This window comes from Nicotiana sylvestris, chromosome 2, assembly GCF_000393655.2.
Source record: "Nicotiana sylvestris chromosome 2, ASM39365v2, whole genome shotgun sequence".
Taxonomy (NCBI): Eukaryota; Viridiplantae; Streptophyta; class Magnoliopsida; order Solanales; family Solanaceae; genus Nicotiana; species Nicotiana sylvestris.
The window spans coordinates 184,221,807-184,240,608 of NC_091058.1; the positions used below are offsets into that span (position 1 = coordinate 184,221,807).

General features: G+C 40.0%; 1 protein-coding gene across 1 annotated transcript; it reads right to left on the minus strand.

Annotated features, from left to right (window-relative positions):
• Window positions 1-13,465: 13,465 nt before the first annotated feature.
• Window positions 13,466-14,430, minus strand: LOC138886044 (uncharacterized). Its single transcript, XM_070167068.1, has 3 exons — window positions 14,320-14,430; window positions 14,058-14,132; window positions 13,466-13,990 (listed from the first exon to the last, which is right to left on the minus strand). Exons 1-3 carry the CDS (start codon window positions 14,428-14,430, stop codon window positions 13,466-13,468), a joined length of 711 nt encoding a protein of 236 aa, XP_070023169.1.
• Between the last annotated feature and the right edge of the window lie 4,372 nt (window positions 14,431-18,802).

Genomic DNA, 18,802 nt, shown 5'->3' on the forward strand with positions numbered 1-18,802 from the left:
AGCTAAATTCATTTTATTTATGACTGACTACTTCTCTAAATGGGTGGAAGCACATGCCTGTGAGAAAGTCATAGAAAAATAAGTTATAGACTTCATCTGGGATCACATCATATGCAGATTCGGGATACCTACTAAAATCCTGTGCGACAATGGAAAATAATTTATCGGCAGCAAAGTAACAAAGTTCCTCGAGGATCACAAAATAAAACGAATATTATCGATGCCGTATCATCCTAGTGGGAACGGACAGGACGAATCAATGAACAAGACCATCATTCAAAACCTAAAGAAAAGTCGGAACGATGCTAAGGGGAAATGGAGAGAAATTTTTCCCGAAGTCCTTTGGGCATATCGGACAACAACAAAATCCAGTACGGGGGCAACACCATTCTCCTTAGTATATGGTGCCGAAGCTCTAATCCTGGTCGAAGTTGGGGAACCAAGCATCAGGTTTTGATACACAATGTAAGAATCAAATCACGAAGCTATGAGCACAAGCCTCGAATTGTTAGACGAAAAACAAGAAGCCACTCTCGTCCGAATGGCCGCCCATAAACAGCGAATCGAAAGATATTATAATCAAAGAGCCAATCTTCGACACTTCAAAATAGGGGACTTAGTTTTGAGGAAAGTCACCCTCAATACTCGAGACCCGAACGAAGGGAAGCTAGGCCCAAATTGGAAGGGACCATATAATGTCCTCAATGTCATCGGAAAGGGGTCTTACAAACTTGTCATAATGGAGGGTGAACAATTGCCAAACAATTGGAATATATCACTCCTCAAATGATATTATTGCTAAGGTATGACTTTCTCCCTTTCCATTTGTGTTTGATACTAACTTATTACAGGTGTTCGATCGAAGACGTCGAGAAGCTCTTTAACACAAGGACCTTAGGTTTTTAAGCATGCATTGCACTCTTTTTCCCTTAGATCGGTTTTTATCCCAAATGCGTTTTTTTCCAGCGAGGTTTTTAACGAGGAAATAATTACACGTGCTACCTGGGGATAATTCAACAATATCCGAGGTTTCTCTGCATTCAATCTCGAATATTGGGGGGCATCACCCTTGGATGATTTATTTTTAATGGAAAATACTTCGTGTCAAAAGGGCCTCGATAGGGGAACTTTGTAATGGTCCAAACGGTCAAACAATGTAGATTAATTGAGCCCCAACGGCAAAACATGTACGCATGTATAAATTATTCAAAGAAGCATTTTTCCTTATCAAATATCTTGTGCCTCAAAGAAAAATTTCTACTATACAAGCTCCATGCTTATGATTTTCTTGAAAAACGGCTCAAGGGACAAGTACAACTATACCTCAAACGGTAAATGGCTCAAAGGCCAAGTATAAATACATCTCGAACGGTCAAACCCCCTACTTGGGGACTGCCATCAAAAATCAACATGTTCGAATTATCTAAAGAACTCAAAGAGGCACCCCTCGATTTATAGGCAAAGACTATCATTCTCGGGGACTAACACTTAAAACAATTTGAAGTATTGTTGGGAAAATAATACCAAGAGTCACACCCAAAGGGTACGACTAAACTAACGCGGTTCGGAGACGTCTGAACCCCGCAATAATAAAAGGCCTTCAAATTCTCTAAAAACCGGTTAAAAAAGGCTACCCTCAGCAAAATAATCAAAGGGCTTCGATAAAATCAGCCCTCAAAAAATCTTAAAAGGTATCGAATTATTCAAATACAAACTTTTGCTAAGGCACAAAAAAACAAAGGGGTTTCTATCAACACTAAACCCTCAAAAAAAAACCCAATGTGTACAAATAATAAATGCTAAGGCACAAGAAAATTTTACTAAGTATTTGAGACAAAAGAGGGAAAAAATAGCCATCCTTTAGAGGCCATATCGGCCCAATTCAAAGAGCCTAAGGTCCAACACACTTCGAGTTCGAGAACACGTTATCACTCGATTCGAACCTAAGGGTCCTACTCTCTCGAATTTAAATAAGAACCTACTCGACTACAGATCGAGGTTTGTTATCATTTAGAACAAACCTAAGGGTCCTTTTGTTCCAAATTCAGGTTTCACTCGAACTCGACTATAAAAGCAGTATTATTATGGCTTCGATCAAGTCATTTAAAACCAAAGTCTCGAACATATTATTTAAAGCATGATAGGTTACAAGTACTTTGGTTATAAGTTCTTTACTTTATGTTTTGATGATCTAACAAACTTACTATCCAGAACCAGATAAGGAACCTGTTACACATTTACAAGACCTCAAGATCACAAGGTTCCAGGTTGGGATTCAGCGTAGAATATGATTCAACTCTTCAGAGTGGAAGGAACAGCTGAGGGAACAGGTCCCTACTGGTTCCCGAGGAGACTGTACGAAGTCAACTTTCTAGCTGGAAAGTTGTTGCGTGCACACGCTACAGTGCATGAACAGTGTTGCAGTCAACTTTCCAGGGAAGACTTTTTACCTACCTTGCTTACACCATTGTAAGTGATGTCACACATGTATATATGCATTCAAGGGAGGTAAAACAAAACACTTGAACATTTTGAGAAGCTTACTTACGTGACCACTCAGCTTGCAAGTTTCAAGTGCTTCAAGAACAAAGAATAAAGCAACTACGGACCAGTTCCCACATCGAGTTATTGTATGTCCTTAGTTGAGTTGTGACTTTGTAATAGTTCTTCAAATTGTAATTCCTATCTAGATTACTTAGAAGCATTCTATAGGAACCCCTTTGCAAACCTTAAACCAGTGTGTTTGAGTCTTGGCTAGAGTTAGTCATGTTGTAAAGTCTTTATAATAGAGTTATTACAAAGTGACTTGTAATAGAGTATTACAAGTTAGTGAGGGATTAAGAGTTTAATTCCTAGGTTGCATAGGTTGTAATCTGAAAGTTGCTAAGTAGTGAAGTTGAAATCCTACAAGGGTAGGTCGTGGTTTTTAATCCCATCGAGCTTGGAATTTTCAACGTAAAATTCCTCTTGTCATTTATTTGCTGCTGCTGCTGCTGTGTGTGTACTATTGAACCTGATAGAGAACCTAGTTCTCTATAGAGTTTGATGGACCCTTACATTATATCAATTGGTATCAGAGTAGGATCTTTCTATCAGGTTAACACCTAGAAAGAATCCTCATGGCTGCTCCTCTAAACTTCGAAGAAGGCCAGTCTACTTACAGACCTCCAAGGTTCAACGGTCAATACTATGTGTGGTGGAAGACTAGGATGCAAGACTTCATCATGGCTTAAGATTCTAAGTTATGGGATGTCATACATGACAGACCCTTTGTCCCTACAAAGAACCTTGGCGACCCAGATATAGCCATTCCTAAGATGAGGAAAGAATTCAATGACACTGATAGAAAGGCCATAGAAAAGAATTTTCGTGCAAAGAAAATTCTTGTGTGTGGCATTAGCCCTAATGAATATAACAGGATATCAACTTGTTAATCAGCAAAAGAGATCTGAGAGACTCTTTAGACAACTCACAAGGGAACAACACAGGTGAAGCAATCCAAGATTGATATGCTCATAACAGAATATGAGCTCTTCAGAATGAAAGATGATGAATCCATCCAAGATATGAATACTCGATTCACCTCCATCATCAATGAGTTTCACTCTTTTGGTGAAAGTATTCCAAGAAACAAGCTTGTTAGAATAATCCTTAGTGTACTGCCCAGTTCTTGGGAAAGCAAAGTTAACGCCATTACAGAGGCTAAGGACTTGCATACACTGACCATGGATGAATTGGAAACTTGAAAACCTATGAAATAAAGAAGAAGAAGGACAATGAAAGAAAAGAGCCCAAGATGGAGAAGAACCCGGTCCTCAAAACGGACATCAACGACTTAAGTGGCGAAGACGGGGACATGGCCTACTTGACAAAAAGGTTCCAGAAGATGGTTCATAGGAATGGAGGCATTCCAAAAAGGGGAAGCTCTAACAAGCCATGAAATTATGACCCCTGTCATAAATGTTGCAAGCCAGGACACTTCATCAAGGATTGCCCCCTCCTAAAGCAAGATCAGTATAATAACAAATTTGACAAAGCAGCCAAGAGGAACCAGGTTCCTGACAAATACTTCAAGAGGAAGAATGATGCTGATAATGTTGTAAAGCAAGCTCTTTCTGCATAGGGAGCAAGATGACGTTGGTAGTTCAATGATGGCAATGGAAAATGAAACAACTGAGTTTGATTCAATCTTTGCGTTAATGGCTCAATCTGATGGAGAAGAAGATGACGACAGTGATGAGGTAAACTTTCTAGATGTGCAGAGAAATCTGAAATCTTACTCTCCTAAAAAACTCATGTCATTAGAAAATGTGCTAATTGATGCATACCATAGTGTTATCAATGATAAAGATGCATTAACTATGGAATTAGGGGAAGTTGAACAAACCAAAGATGACCTAGTAGTTGTTGTAGTAGATTTGAAAGAAACAATAGAGAACCTGAAAAAAAGAAAAGAATTCCTTAGAAGAGAAAATTGCTAGTATAAAACATGAAAGAGATGATCTAACGTTTGTTGTGGTGGACTTAAAAGAAACCATTGAGTGTGCAAGTAAAGAAAAGGAAACTTTGACTGAGAGAGTTGCTATCATTGAGTAAGAAGAGATGACCTAATAGTGGTGGTAGTAGACTTGAAAGAAATAATTGAGGAATTTAAAATGGTAAATAAACCTAGAAACTCTGAAAAGGGAACGGAAGTTGTAAGTGAAGCACACATTAAGCTTGAAAATGAGTTTAATTTGGTAAAGACTAGTCTGTGTGCTGAACTTGAGAATAACAAATAGCTTCAGGAAGAACTAGGGAAAATGAAGAGTGATTTTGAAAAATTGCTTAAGTGGACCTAGTCCTCTGATGCTATCACTACCATATAGACCAACTCTGGGGGAAACATGCAGGGGATTGGATTTTAAAGGGAAAAGATTCCCTACAACCCTCATAGCAAGTATGTTACTGTATTTGACAATTGGCTATGTACCCACTGTGGTAACAATGGGCACCTCAAGGAAAACTGCATGGCCAGGGTTCAATCTCATCAAAAAATAGAGTTGTTGCTGAGAGAGTAACTACTGCAATAGGAACTGGTCCATCAAATAGGAAACTATCAAATAGGAAACGTATTTTGCCTGCTTGGACTAAGAGAGCACTCATTCATCCCTTTTCTCCTAACAAGGGACCCAAACTGGTTTGAGCTCCTAAATCTAACCTTGATTTTCATATGCAGGGAGTAGTGAAGGGAAGCAACCAATAATGACATATAAACAGCGGTTGCTCAAATGACAGGACTGGAAATCCAATCAATTTTCCTTCACTAAAAGCCATGCAAAGAGAGAGTGTACCCTATTGAAAATGGCTAAAAGGGGGTATGCTCTAGGAGTTGGGAGATTTGTGTCCAAGGAAATAAGGTGGAATTCTTGTCCAGGATATGCACAATCTCAAATCCTGTGATTGGTGAGGTGATGTTGTATCCAAAAGACACAAGAGTACTTATGTTGCTATGATTGAGCTTTTGAAGAGTGGAGATATAAGTTGGTTGAAAGCTGTTAAAGACAATGCTGAACTATGGGACAAAAGACTGGAGCATTGCAAGTTGTCTATCACTAAACAAACTGGATTTGAAGGAGCTGGTTTGTCGTCTGATCAAGTTGAGTAATAAGTAACATAAAATGTGCAATCCCTGTGCAAAAGGAAAGCATGTCAGATCTTCATTCAACCCCAAAAAGGGGCAGACAACACTTCAGAACCAAGGATGAGATCTTTCAAGTAATTGCGTCTTTTGTCAAGAAGATCCAGGCATAGATAAGAAACAAACGTGGCTTGCATCAGATAAGATCATGGTATATGTTTGGATAATGCCATATTGGATGAACGCTGTATTTAAAGAAGAATTACTCAACCGCTTAGGTCCAAAAACACCATAGCAAATGGAGTTGTTGAAAAAAAGAAAAGGACTCTTGAAGATTGGGCATGATCAATATTATTTGATAGAGGGATTGCAAATATCTTGACCAAAGTTGCTGACTCAATTAAGGATATATGGGTACAATTGTTATGCTCTCAACAATGGGAAGGTTCAGCTTTGAAAACCTGATGGAAGAAGAAATGGAGAAATCTTCCTGATGTACTCATCTCAAAGGAGAAAAGTAATACTGATCAAGGTAGAGAACATTCATTGATTCCAGCAGGGAACTAGGTACCGCATCTACAATAATAGAAGCTGAAAAACGAGTTGTTAGAAAGAGGGTTCTAGCATAAAAGCATCAAAGGTCATCGACACTCTCATTGCAACAGCTATATGCCCAAACGTGGATGAACTTGGTTCTTCTCTAAATCAGACCATGCATAGAGACATCCCTGAATCACTCATGTATTTCAGTGTAAGTAGACCAAACATCGTGCTCAGAGTTGGGTTTTGTGCAAGGTTTCATTAAAATCCAAAGGATTCCCATCAGAAGGCTAGTAAAAGAATTTTGAGATATCTTAGAGAAACATAAGACCTGGTTCTCTACTGTCCTCCAAGTAATGGAAAGGAAAAGCTCGCCTGAAATGGGACATTCTTTGAGTTCCTGTCTTGTCTCATGAGGATCAAGGAAGCAAAGTTTAATGGCACTCTCAACAGCTGAAGCAAAATATGTATCATCAGTATCCTACTGTGGTCAAGTGCTGTGGACCAAGCAACAAATTGTAAGAACTTGAGTCCAACTCAAGAGGGCCAAATACAGTGACTGCTGAAGATCAAGCTACAGACATCTTCACCAATAGCCCTGGGAAGAAAGCATTCTGAGACAAATCACCTTGCACTGGGGGATGATAAAACCCAACTGAGAACCTGGTTCCTCATTATTAGTTATGAAAGTCATAGTAAGGTAAAAGCTAGCTAAAGTGTTTTCTGGATAACTCTAACTCACTTCTATACCGTTATAGGTAGACACGCATGATGACTACAAAAGCAAATGCTGCAGTGCATGATGAATAAGGGTTAAAACTCACTTGCCGAACCTATCAAGGAACCTAGTTTTCTGATGCAGGTTAGTAGCATCTTTGTTGTTTTATACACAATTAAAAATGGACAAAAGCAATGCCACATCATCATCAGCATGACAGTCTCTTTAAAGTCTTGTCTCTTCAGCCAATACATCACAACCCAAATGTCACATCTTTTTCTAAGCGATACATCTCCCAAGAAAAAGGGTGCCACCATTTTAGAACCGGTTTCTCATCATAATTAAATCAACATCACAACCCTTTCTCTTCCAAACTCAAAATTCCTTTTTTGTCTTATCTCTTCTCAAATCCACAGTCCTTCAAGAATAATATTGTCACGGCCCAAACCGATGGGGTGTGATGAGTGCCCGAGTTCTACCTATCGAACACCCCTAAGCATACGTCTAAGATATAAACATAAAATAAGTGTAGGTCATGCATAATGCCTGGCAATAAAATACTGATTCATGTGAATAACATCCGTGGAAAAACATGCCCAAAAGACATATATACATATATATACGAAATACGACAGGGAGAGTCGACAAGGACACATACTATCTAACTACACATGATTGTCTACAGACCTCTAATAAAGTGTACACTGTATAAAGGACGAGGCTGGGCCCTGTCATACCCATATGTATACAAAAGTATCGTACCAAAACTCAATAGTAGCTCCAGATCAAATGGAGCACACCAACTCTCGCTGAGCAAGGATCCTAAGACGGGGGACTGTTAGCCTATCTACCTGCACCTGCGGGCATGAAACGCAGGCCCTCAGGCAATAGGGGCGTCAATACGAATAATGTACCGAGTATGTAAGGCATAAAAATCAGTATATAAAAGACATGAAAGAAACATGGAGTAAAGGACTCAACCTGTAAGTCAAGCTCGAATAGCTCTGTGAATCATGACACATTTATAATGTCATGCATATGTGTATAAATGTCATGTCATGCATAGGTATATGTGTAGATAACATCATCAAGATTTTGAGGGCATCCCATCATATCATCTCAGCCTCTATGGGCGAAATCATAAACGTATACCGGCTGATCAGGTGGTGGTGCATATATAACGCCATAACCTTTCCCCATACCCCATATACATATACTATACGCATATATAATACCATCTGGTCATGGGTCAATATACATGTATAAATGAATGCAATGCATAATGAAGTAAGTTAATAAGATCTCTCGGAATGTCATAAGACCCATGAACAGACAATATGATAGTAGGACATATGGGGAATCCAAAACATAGGCAACCCTAGTACTTCTAAGAATAGAATCATTTGTGAAAGTTGCATGCTTGCTCGTTTCGTTGTATCATATAGATCATACCAAAAGTAAAGGAGGGATAGCCTTAACATACCTTAAGTCGTCAATGCAACTCCATAACAAGATTATGATAACTAGCGCACCAACCCTATAACAAAGAAATACATGTACGACTTAGATGGCGCTAGTGTATTACGTATCTCAAACGATAACTCGATTTTAAAATAAAAAGGGCAGCATTTCCCCTGATTTTACTGCTCCCTCAAGGATACTATAGGTGAGATACAAACACAATACAATCATCAACTCTAAACCAACCTAATTACAATTCAGAACCTTCAATACAACAAAAATCCCAAATATACCATAACACACCCAATCAACAACTTATCAATTAGCCTGAAAATGCAACGACGAGCGACCAACCTACTACCCTACCACATGTGGAGTTTCTCCATGCCTTTTTATCCTTCCAAACTCCATAATATATGCAGAAAAATAGGCTAGCACAAATGAACTACAAAACAGTCCACTAAAAGTGGGAAAAAATCGAACTCACATTTCCAATCACCGTCCCGTGAGTCCTAACTATTAGGAAACCAATTTATCAACCTTACTTGAGATTTAAACACTTAATTAAAGAATTTACACGTTTATTAACTATGAAGTATCGTGCAAAAATCGAACTACAAAGACAAAAGAGAGACTGTATAATGATACTTACGCTGTAGTGATTGTTTTGAAGTTATCGCTTCTCGATTTCGTATCCTGGATGTTAGTATTCTTTGAAACCATTTGGAGAGCTTAAGTATAGGGTTTTATGGTGTTCTATGGTTAGTCTCTATGTAAAAGTGAAGAGAGAGAGACGAGCTAAAACCTATATATAAACTTTTGAAAAGTCAAAGAGGTGCTAGCTTGGCAACCTCACATTGGCCCATTTTCCGACGCTTATATCTTTTTATCCGGATGTTATATGAACGAATAGTTAAGTGCGTTGGAAACTAAATTCCAGTACCTTCAATTTGGTATATAATATGCCCCGAAAAGACTTCATACAGACACAAAATTTATTTCTCAAAAGCTCCCTACAAGGCAAATCCTTAGTCGGTTTTTTTGTAACATAAATCTGATTTTTTCCAAATTTTATATTTTCTATCCAAACATTATATATAGTCATATTATGACTTTAAAATCACTTAAATCATTATTAACAAGTCTCATATTTATTATACGTCAGCTTGGGATGCACAGAGTGTAACAAATCTCATCATGTCCGAAAATCAAGCAACCTTTAGTGTGCCTGACAACACTGTGATTGAGTCCTTACCAGTCAGTATTTCAGCAGCGAACTCCTCTCCCAAAACAATCACTAGTCCAAGCCCTAAAGCATAGTCTCCTCTACACTCCACTCCCTTTCCTACCCACTGCGAGTCTACTCCTTATCTGAGCAAGTTTGAAAATGTTTGTCCTCCTCTAGTCTCACCGGTCAAACAGAGTCAATAGGGTGAACTGGGTAAACAAGGGAACCTCGTTTAGGAACCTTCAACTCTATCCATGGTTGAGCACTTGAGTGAAGATCTGGTGATTAGTCATGAAGAGACTGAGACCACCATAGCAAGTTGTGACTCCGTAGGTATCACTCCTTCGTTGGTTGAAATCACCATGGAACCAAGAGAAAATGAGGGAATAGAGAATACGTTTTCCATTGCATCAAAAGGGGTCATTGTAGAGGAACGTGCAGGAGGGTCTGATCGTTAGAGGGAAGAGACCCATCCATCAAAAGAAAAAGGTGTGCCATTTGAACAACCGGCACAAAATGATGCTACTGGGGTCCCAAATGATCAACCTGATCCCTCCATGGAGGATCCAGGTTAGGAGTCATATCCCTAGGTCAGTATTGATCCTGCTCCCTCTCCTTACTTCTATGTTGAGTCTTTGAATATGGTGGTGCCTGAGACGAATCCTGACAATGAAGAAGACGCAAATGATTTGGTTTATGCTATTTTTATCAGGTCTAGGACTAAGCCAATGGTAACTTCAGAGCCACCTCTTAAGAGACCTACTACACGTTTGCAGCAAAAGGAAGCTCTAGAGTATGCTCTCAAGAAGAGTAAAGGGAGTCGGAGAAGGAGAATATTGGTCAAAGATGGAAAAATTGTACAAGTAAAGGATGTCCTGTAGTTGATGTGGACGAGGAAACCAAAGAGAAACCTAGTTCCCTGACCCGCAAGTCTTCAAGGAAGAAACACTCTCTCTCTCAATCCGAAAGGCACACCTCTAAGGGTGCTGAGAGTTCTTCCAAGAGTGCTATTGCTGGTTCTAGTGAAAAGTTGGTAGGGAATTCTAGTGACAAGATAGTGAAGGAGCGTGGTGACAAGTGTGATGAGGAAGAAGTGGAAACATCTGGTGAACATATACAGAACAAGTCAGTGGGGAAGGAAAAGTCTGTTGGCAAGTTAGTGAAAAGAAAAAGGGATGATGATGATGAGGAACATGGTTCTATCAAGAAAGGAAAAGTGAGTGGGTCTCTGAGGTCTGAGAAAATGAAGTTGGGAATCAGAAAGTACTGTGGGGCCGCACATTTGTCTATGACATTCTAGAGAGTGCTAGGATGAGACAGTTAGTGAACATTTGTGATTCTCAACAATGGACCAATCTGTTTACAAGTGAAGCTCCTATAGTTTATGAGGAGGAGGTACGGAGTTTCTACACAAGCCTCTTCACAGTAGATGGTGATCAAATTGGTGTATTGGTAAATGGGATGGACATAGTGATGGACTCTACCTTATTGGGGTCAATTTTGGGTGTTTCTACCGAAGGACTATCATCTGTTCGGGGTGCCTGCACACCAAACTTCAGAAATGCCACTATCAAGGACAAGTCAGTACATCATGGGGAACATGTGCATAAGAAGGCACTCCTTCCAGTATATCAGTTGCTCTTTGAGATCGTTAACAAAACATTGCTTCCCCGTGCTGAAAGAAGATCTGTTGCATCCAAAGCTGACCAATTCCTTATGGAAGCCTTGGATAATTTTTCCTACATCAATTTTCCTTCCATAATGATTGAACATATGCAGAAGGTAAAAAACCTTAGTGATGGGAATCCTGAACTGCCTTATGGGTTCTTTATCACAAAGGTCTTTAAGTTTTTCAAAGTACCTCTGGGCCATGCCAAAGTGGGAACCAAAAAGCAATCATTTTGAAAAACTACTCTGGAGGAGTGTGAGTGTATTGACAAAGTCAGAGGAGTTGGAAGCACTTCCACAATCTCTCAACTGATAAATTCTCAGAATAGTTCCACAGAGGAGATCCGGATGTTGAAGGTCAGGAATGCGATTCTTGAGAGTCAGCTCAGTCAATTGCAAGAGGCACCTGGTTCTAGTAGTTCTCATAACGTAAAGGTTGCACGACTAACGAAGGAGAATGCTGAACTCCGAAAACAGGTGGAGGACCTGATAGAAAGACTGATCAATAAGCAAATGTGCGCGAATGCTCACATGGATCTTGTCCTCCAAACTCTAGCTTCCTCTTCCATGCCCCTTCCTCCAGTGTCCCTTAAAGGATGTCCCCTTAGTGTCCAGTTTCCACTGTCTATCTTCTTAAGTTATTTTTGGTGATGTTTTGTTGTTTTTCGCAATTGTTTTTTGTTTGTTTTAGACTGTGGATTAAAACAATGATTCTGCTCCCGCTTGTAAAAGTCCAAATCTAGTTAATGAAAGTGTTTTCCTTTTTCCTATCTATTCTGCTGCTCTTTTGTTTCTGTTTTCTATCATGTTGTGACACATAAGTGGCATGAGTTAGCTATGCTAGACTTCTTTATGCTACTAACCTGATCTGTGCTTTTTATGATGCCAAAAGGGGGAAGTTTTAATTGAACAATAAAGAGTATGAATTCGTTCATACTCATTCAAGGGGAACTCACAAAAGTTCAGGTACTGATTAAGGGGGAATGCAAAGTTTCAGGGGGAACTTAAGTTCTTTCTGGTTCACAATCTGGTCCTTAGGGTCTCTTTCTAGGATTTTCAATTATAAGTTTGTAATCTTCAAAAAGGGGGATATTGATAGGTTACAAGTACTTTGGTTATAAGTACTTTACTTTATGTTTTGATGATCTAACAAACTTACTATCCAGAACCAGATAAGGAACCTATTACACATTTACAAGACCTAAAGATCACAAGGTTCCAGGTTGGGATTCAGCGTGGAATATGATTCAACTCTTCAAAGTGGAAGGAACAGCTGAGGGAACAAGTCCTTACTAGTTCCCGAGGAGACTGTATGAAGTCAACTTTCTAGCTGGAAAGTTGCTGCCTGCACACGCTACAGTGCATGAACAGTGTTGCAGTCAACTTTTCGGGGAAGACTTTTTACCTACCTTGCTTACATCATTGTAAGTGATGTCACACATGTATATATGCATTCAAGGGAGGTAAAACAAAACACTTGAACATTTTGAGAAGCTTACGTACGTGACCACTTAGCTTGCAAGTTTCAAGTGCTTCAAGAACAAAGAACAAAGCAACTACGGACCAGTTCCCACATCGAGTTATTGTATGTCCTTAGTTGAGTTGTGACTTTGTAATAGTTCTTCAAATTGTAATTCCTATCTAGCTTACTTAGAATAATTCTATAGGAACCCCTTTGTAAACCTTAAACCAGTGTGTTTGAGTCTTGGCTAGAGTTAGTCATACTGTAAAGTCTTTGTAATAGAGTTATTACAAAGTGACTTGTAATAGAGTATTACAAGTTAGTGAGGGATTAAGAGTTTAATTTCTAGGTTGCATAGGTGGTAATCTGAAAGTTGCTCATTAGTAAAGTTGAAATCTTACAAGGGTAGGTCGTGGTTTTTAATCCCATTGAGCTGAAAATTTTCAACGTAAAATTCCTCTTATTATTTATTTGCTGTTGTATGTGTGTGTATTGTTAAACCTGATAGAGAACCTAGTTCTCTATAGAGTTTGGTAGACCCTTACATTCTATCATAGTATAAAACTATGCTAAAAATTTTACAAGGCCCAAAACATGATTGAAGACAAGATTTGAGAAGGCATTCAAAAGAGAAATTTCTTTATATATATTTATGGACAAAAATATGTACAAGGGACTAACAAGGGCCTTACACAAAAATTCAAAATATAAGGTAAAAATTCTAAGTGCCTAATCTTCTACGGGAGATTCATCTTCATTTTCTTCGCTCTAGGATCCGCTCACACTCCCGGAGTCATCATCATCAGAAAGAAAAGCTTCAGCCTTGGCTTCCAGCACTTTTGCGTTCTCAATATTGACCGTGAGATAAAAGCCACGCGCATGAACCTCCTCGAGAGTCTCTCTCTGGGAATGACATTTAGCATGCTTGGTAGCGCGTGATAATCGAACTTGAGCGGCATCAAAAATTTCCTTCGCTTGAGCGTTAGTGGCTTTAGCGTCGGCTTGGTAGACCGCCATGACCGCCTCCATGTCAGCCTTTGCTTTTTTCGCTACAAATGCGGCCTTTGCAAGCTCAGCAACCAGCCGGGTCTCGAGCTCTTCAATTTTCTTGGCTCGATCCAAGCTCTCTTCCCTTATGATTTGGAGTTGACACTCAACCGAAGTTAGTTGGGCCTGAGCGGTATCTTTTTCCGAGGCAAGACAATCCATGTTCTTCTTCCACCCCAAAGTCTCTACCTCTTTCATCTCTGCCTCCTCGCAAAGCTGCTCGATCTTCTCAGCCTTCTGCTGAACCTACAGGATCTAAGTGTTAGTCACCAATATCAAATTGATATGCCAATCTCCTAAAAATATACATTACCTGCTTGATGAGATCGGTCTGCTTCTTATGGGCTGTTGCTAATTCAGCTCGGAGGTCCCTGATCTCCTCTTTTTTCTGCACATAGAGGCATTTGATGGTGTCTCTCTACTCCGTGAGCCTCTTGTCATCGGCCTCACACCGGTTTAGCTCAGCTCGAGATTTCTTGAATGCTTCCCGATGAATCGTCACAACCTATGGAGAAAGGAAGGAAATTAAACAGAAGGAAATAAAAACAAACGTAATAATGGGGGATGAAATTTACCTGGTTCAGGAGTCGCTGAGCCTCATCAAATATGATTGTTGCATCTAGGTCAGAAATGTCATCGACCACCGTGAGGCAGCCACAGAATATGTCTTCCCTTTCATGGGTCATTCCCACGCCGGGGGTCTCTATAGATTGTGCCTCCCGAAATTGCCCTTCAGAAAATATGGGATAGGATAGAGAATCGTCAATATTGATTGCCCTAAGCAAGTCACTTAGGGGACTCTCGCCTTTTTGAAAGGTCTCAGAACCAGACCGTGAGGGCACACTCGCCGGTTGTTCGTCACGGCAGGAAACATCTTCGGCCCCTGATGACTCAGGGACTTTGCTTGGACCATATTCTGAGATCTCCTCGGTCCGAGGATGAGCCTCCCGGCCATCACCGACTCAACTTCTTTTGAAGCTTCGATGCTTCCCCTCTTTCAAGACACCAGCTCACAACCAACATCTTCTCCCCCTCTTCTTCATCTCGTAGGTTTTGGGCTACAGCAGCAGATAGAGCGGCGAAGTCATTCTTCGGCTTACGAGCCTTGCTCTTCTTAGGCTTTGGGGTATTGGAAGACGAGGCCCTTCTCCTCTTCTTGTCCTTAGCTGATTTCGGGGCTACCTCTTCCTCGGACGGGGCCGACCTTATTTCAGCAACATCCTCGAGGCCTACATAAAAGGGAGTCAAGTATAAATAAAAGGAAACATTTTAGAAAAATGCATCAAAAGCATAAGCTTACCATGATTTTTGGCCTCCCATCAGCCCTTGGCCAAATCACACCAACAGCACTCGGAGTATGAAGAGGTCGAGGCCAGTGAGGCCAGCTTCCGAACCCAGTCTTCAAGGTTCAGGATTGCACCAGGCACCCAAACAACCGCTGTATCATGGGAAAGGGTGTTAATGCGAAAAGGCAAAAGAAACAAAATGGTAGACGAAAGATATAGGCAAATTTGTGCTTATGCTTCATGTTCCACTCTTCAGGGAATGACATCTTCTCGGTTAGAATTATGTCGGAAGTCCTCACTCGGACAAACTGGCCCATCCATCCTTGGTCCTTGTGCTCATATATGCTTGAGAATAGCACCTTGGTGGCCCAGCGTTGAAGCCTTATCAACCCTCCCCAATAGAGATAGGGAATGCACATTCTAAAAAGGTGGTCGAGGGTAAAAGGCATCCCCTCGACTTGGCTCACAAAAAATTGGAGAAAAATAACAATGTACTAGAAGGAAGGATGAAACTGGCCCACAGTTATTTGGTCTTGGCAGTAAAAATCAAGGATAACGGGGTCAACAGGACCCAACATAAAAGGGTAAGTGCGAACACTCAAGAACCTTTTCACGTGAGTAATGATGTCCTCTTTGGTGGTCCGGATCACCACCTATTTGCCTTCCCAATGGCAATCCTTTTTTACTTGCTCCAGGCCACCCTTAATTATCGAGCATATATATCTCGACATCGGTTTGCATCGGCCAGGTACAATTGAGGGTTTCTCGATATTGAAATCAGAGGTGAGATCGCATGACCCCGGAATGCACTCGTCAATGCATGGCTCCACCGGTGTTTTATCACCAGCCGGCCACGAAGAAGAGGCCTTTTCCTTTTGTGGGAGGGTGTTGGAGGTGTTTGCCATTAATTTAGGTAGAAGGAAGCTGTCACGCCCCAACCTCAGGAGGCGCGATCGGCACTCAATCGAGTGAACCCAACCGAGCTAGCCCTTTGGACACTTTCTACCCAACTCACTATGATCAAGAAACCATGCTTTCATTTATTTAGATAGTAATAGAGATAGTACATATAACATTGCTAGTTCATTTTATATTAGAACCCTTAAACCATAGTTAAGTTTCCAAAATTTCATACAGTTACAGTATAGAAGAACAGGAGTTTAGAATTACAACATAGTCCAATGACCCATCCAACGCATGTACATAACCCACACGAACATTTACGGTGCCTCTAAAGATACAAAAGACAGTTATGATAATGATGGAAACAAGGCCCCCGCTATACCTCAAAAAGTGGTAATTTATAACAAAAGATATATTGCATAACCCCTGGAAGAAAAGGGGCTCAGCAAGGTTGCTGAGAGGAGGATGCTCCACTACCTGCACTCGGCACTGTCTACTACAGAACCACCTACATCCATTCAAAGATGTAGCGCCCCCGGCAAAAGGGACATTAGTACCACGGAATAGTACTAGTATGTGTCGCGCCCCCCTTTTTTCCCCCTTTTTGATGGGGAAGTCCGGGTTTCGACATTCATGGGAAAATAACTCGTTTCCTTTTAGGAATTGGGTATTTGAAGAGTCGCCACCTAACGGATTATGGTGTGTTAGGGCACTTTAGATTGATTAACTCATGTAACTAGTTTTCATTATGAGATATTTAGGGTAAGGGCTCGAAATAACCTTGAGGGGAATGTGTTAGGCACCCCTCGCGGTCCATAACGGTGGGTCCCGGCTGAACTTAAACTATGTGAATTGGTCATGTTAACAAATAAATAGTTTTAACACATATTTGCAAATAAAGGCATGTTTTAGACATTCTGAGTACATGTATGATTCAAGTAATGAAAGTAAGGGAATAGGGTTTGAACAATTTGCACATATGTAAATAAAGTAAATTCATTTAAACAGTAGGAGTTGGGAAAAGGGGTCCTAGGATGGTTAGCCTACAGGATCATACCCACACAATGCTCGGTAATCACTCCTCAATGAGGGGCTACATGTGATATTAGCGCGTAGTCATCATATTCTTACTACCCAATTGCCTCCCTTTGGTCATAGCCTAAAGCGTTCTAGCAACCTTGAAAGATATCCTATGCGTGCACTACCCGTCCCTTCCTTGTGGCCCTGGAGGTATTTAGGACCTCTAATTTAGGTAGTTCTAGACCATCCTAAAGTACTTAAAGGAGAAAATCTAGGCGTCAATCAAAATAGTTAGGACTGCATTAAAGAGAACAATTAAAGGCTCACATTTACCTCCACAAACATAACAAGTAAATGCATGTCTCAAACAACAGTTTCAAGTATTTAAGAGAAAACCTTAGAACATGATATCTAGGTGAGCAGAGATTATACAACATTGAATTAGGACCAAAGCGTCAAAGACCTATTCAGCTTGCCTACTATTCTTAGACCTGTTTGGATATGAACAATCACAGATAACAGAACATAGTTTTACAAATGCAGGATTTTTAAGCGCCTTATAGGCTTGCCTAGGCGTATAATAGTGATGTCCTATAAGCATGGTATCTATTATTGATTAGGAAGGCAGTAAATTAGTAAATAATTTTAAATGGGTGTTAGTGTGTATGAGTCCACCAAACAGTAGAGTACCTGGTCCTCTACGAGATTCTGCTGAGAATGCTAATAAACTGTAAGTAAATAAGACAAGGGATTTTTACGTGGAAAAATCCCACACAAGGGGACCAAAAACCACGATCTACACCTGTAGTCTTTCAATTTCACTAACTTGTAAAAACCTATTACAATCCACTTTGTAATGACTACATTATAAAGAATTCAACTCAAATAACTTGTGGTACTCTTACCGCAAGCCACTTTGTGACTCCCTAGTTATAAAGACTTTCACTAACTTGTGATGCTCTCACCATAAGCCACTTTGTTACTCTACAGTTACAAAGGCTTTTGCTTATGACTAGACCTTGTCACAACATAAACTCAAAGAGTTTACGAATTTTACAATAATATTCCTAATCAACGCTTCTAGCCAAGCAATTTAGGAGATACAATAAGTACAATAACAAAGTTACAACTCAACTAAGGACAACAAAATACTGATTTTAGGAACTGGTCCGTAGTAGCATTCAACTTTGTTCTTCAAGCTAGTGAGAATTGATTTCTCTATTTTTGCAAAAGGCTTGAATGAGAAACTGAAACATTCAAGTGATGTTTCAATATAAACTCATTTTAGTACACCTTGATCACATCACTTGAAATGATCTGAGCACTTTAGTTGGTCAAGGAATGAGTGGGCACTGGAAACAGTACAGTGCGGTAGAAACAGTGGAAGTTGTGTCCTATTGACTTTGTACTACTATAAGGGAACCACAAGGGTATCAGGTCCTTGCTTGATTTCCTACATCCTGAAGCTATAGCAGTTCACATTTAGGTGGAATCTATTAAACTTGCAGTATAGTCCAAGTGGGTCAGGTTCCTTATCTGGTTCTTAACAGTAAGTTTGTTATATCATCAAAACATAAGGCAAGAACATTTAAAACCTATCAATTTCCTCCTTTTTGATGATGACAAATTTAACATCGATATCGTGGATTTAGAGCAGTGAGAACCAGATTAAGTAATAGGAGAACACGAGTTTCACAATTAGTTCCCCCTGACTTTATTCCCCCCTTTGGCATCATTAGAAAGGCACAATCTGATAAACAACATAAAGAAGTCTAGTCAAGCTAACTCATGCCACATATGTGCACATAACATGATAGAGAAGAGAAACACAGAAATTAAGCATTGAGAT

Bases quoted from the DNA above. Each gene is read 5' to 3' on its own strand.
- LOC138886044 (XM_070167068.1), bottom strand. From the start codon at position 14,430: ATGACCCATGAAAGGGAAGACATATTCTGTGGCTGCCTCACGGTGGTC. The intron at 14,133-14,319 runs GTAAATTTCATC...CTCTATGTGCAG, and splicing joins CTCAGCGACTCCTGAACCAG to AAAAAAGAGGAGATCAGGGA. The intron at 13,991-14,057 runs GTAATGTATATT...TAGATCCTGTAG, and splicing joins AGACCGATCTCATCAAGCAG to GTTCAGCAGAAGGCTGAGAA.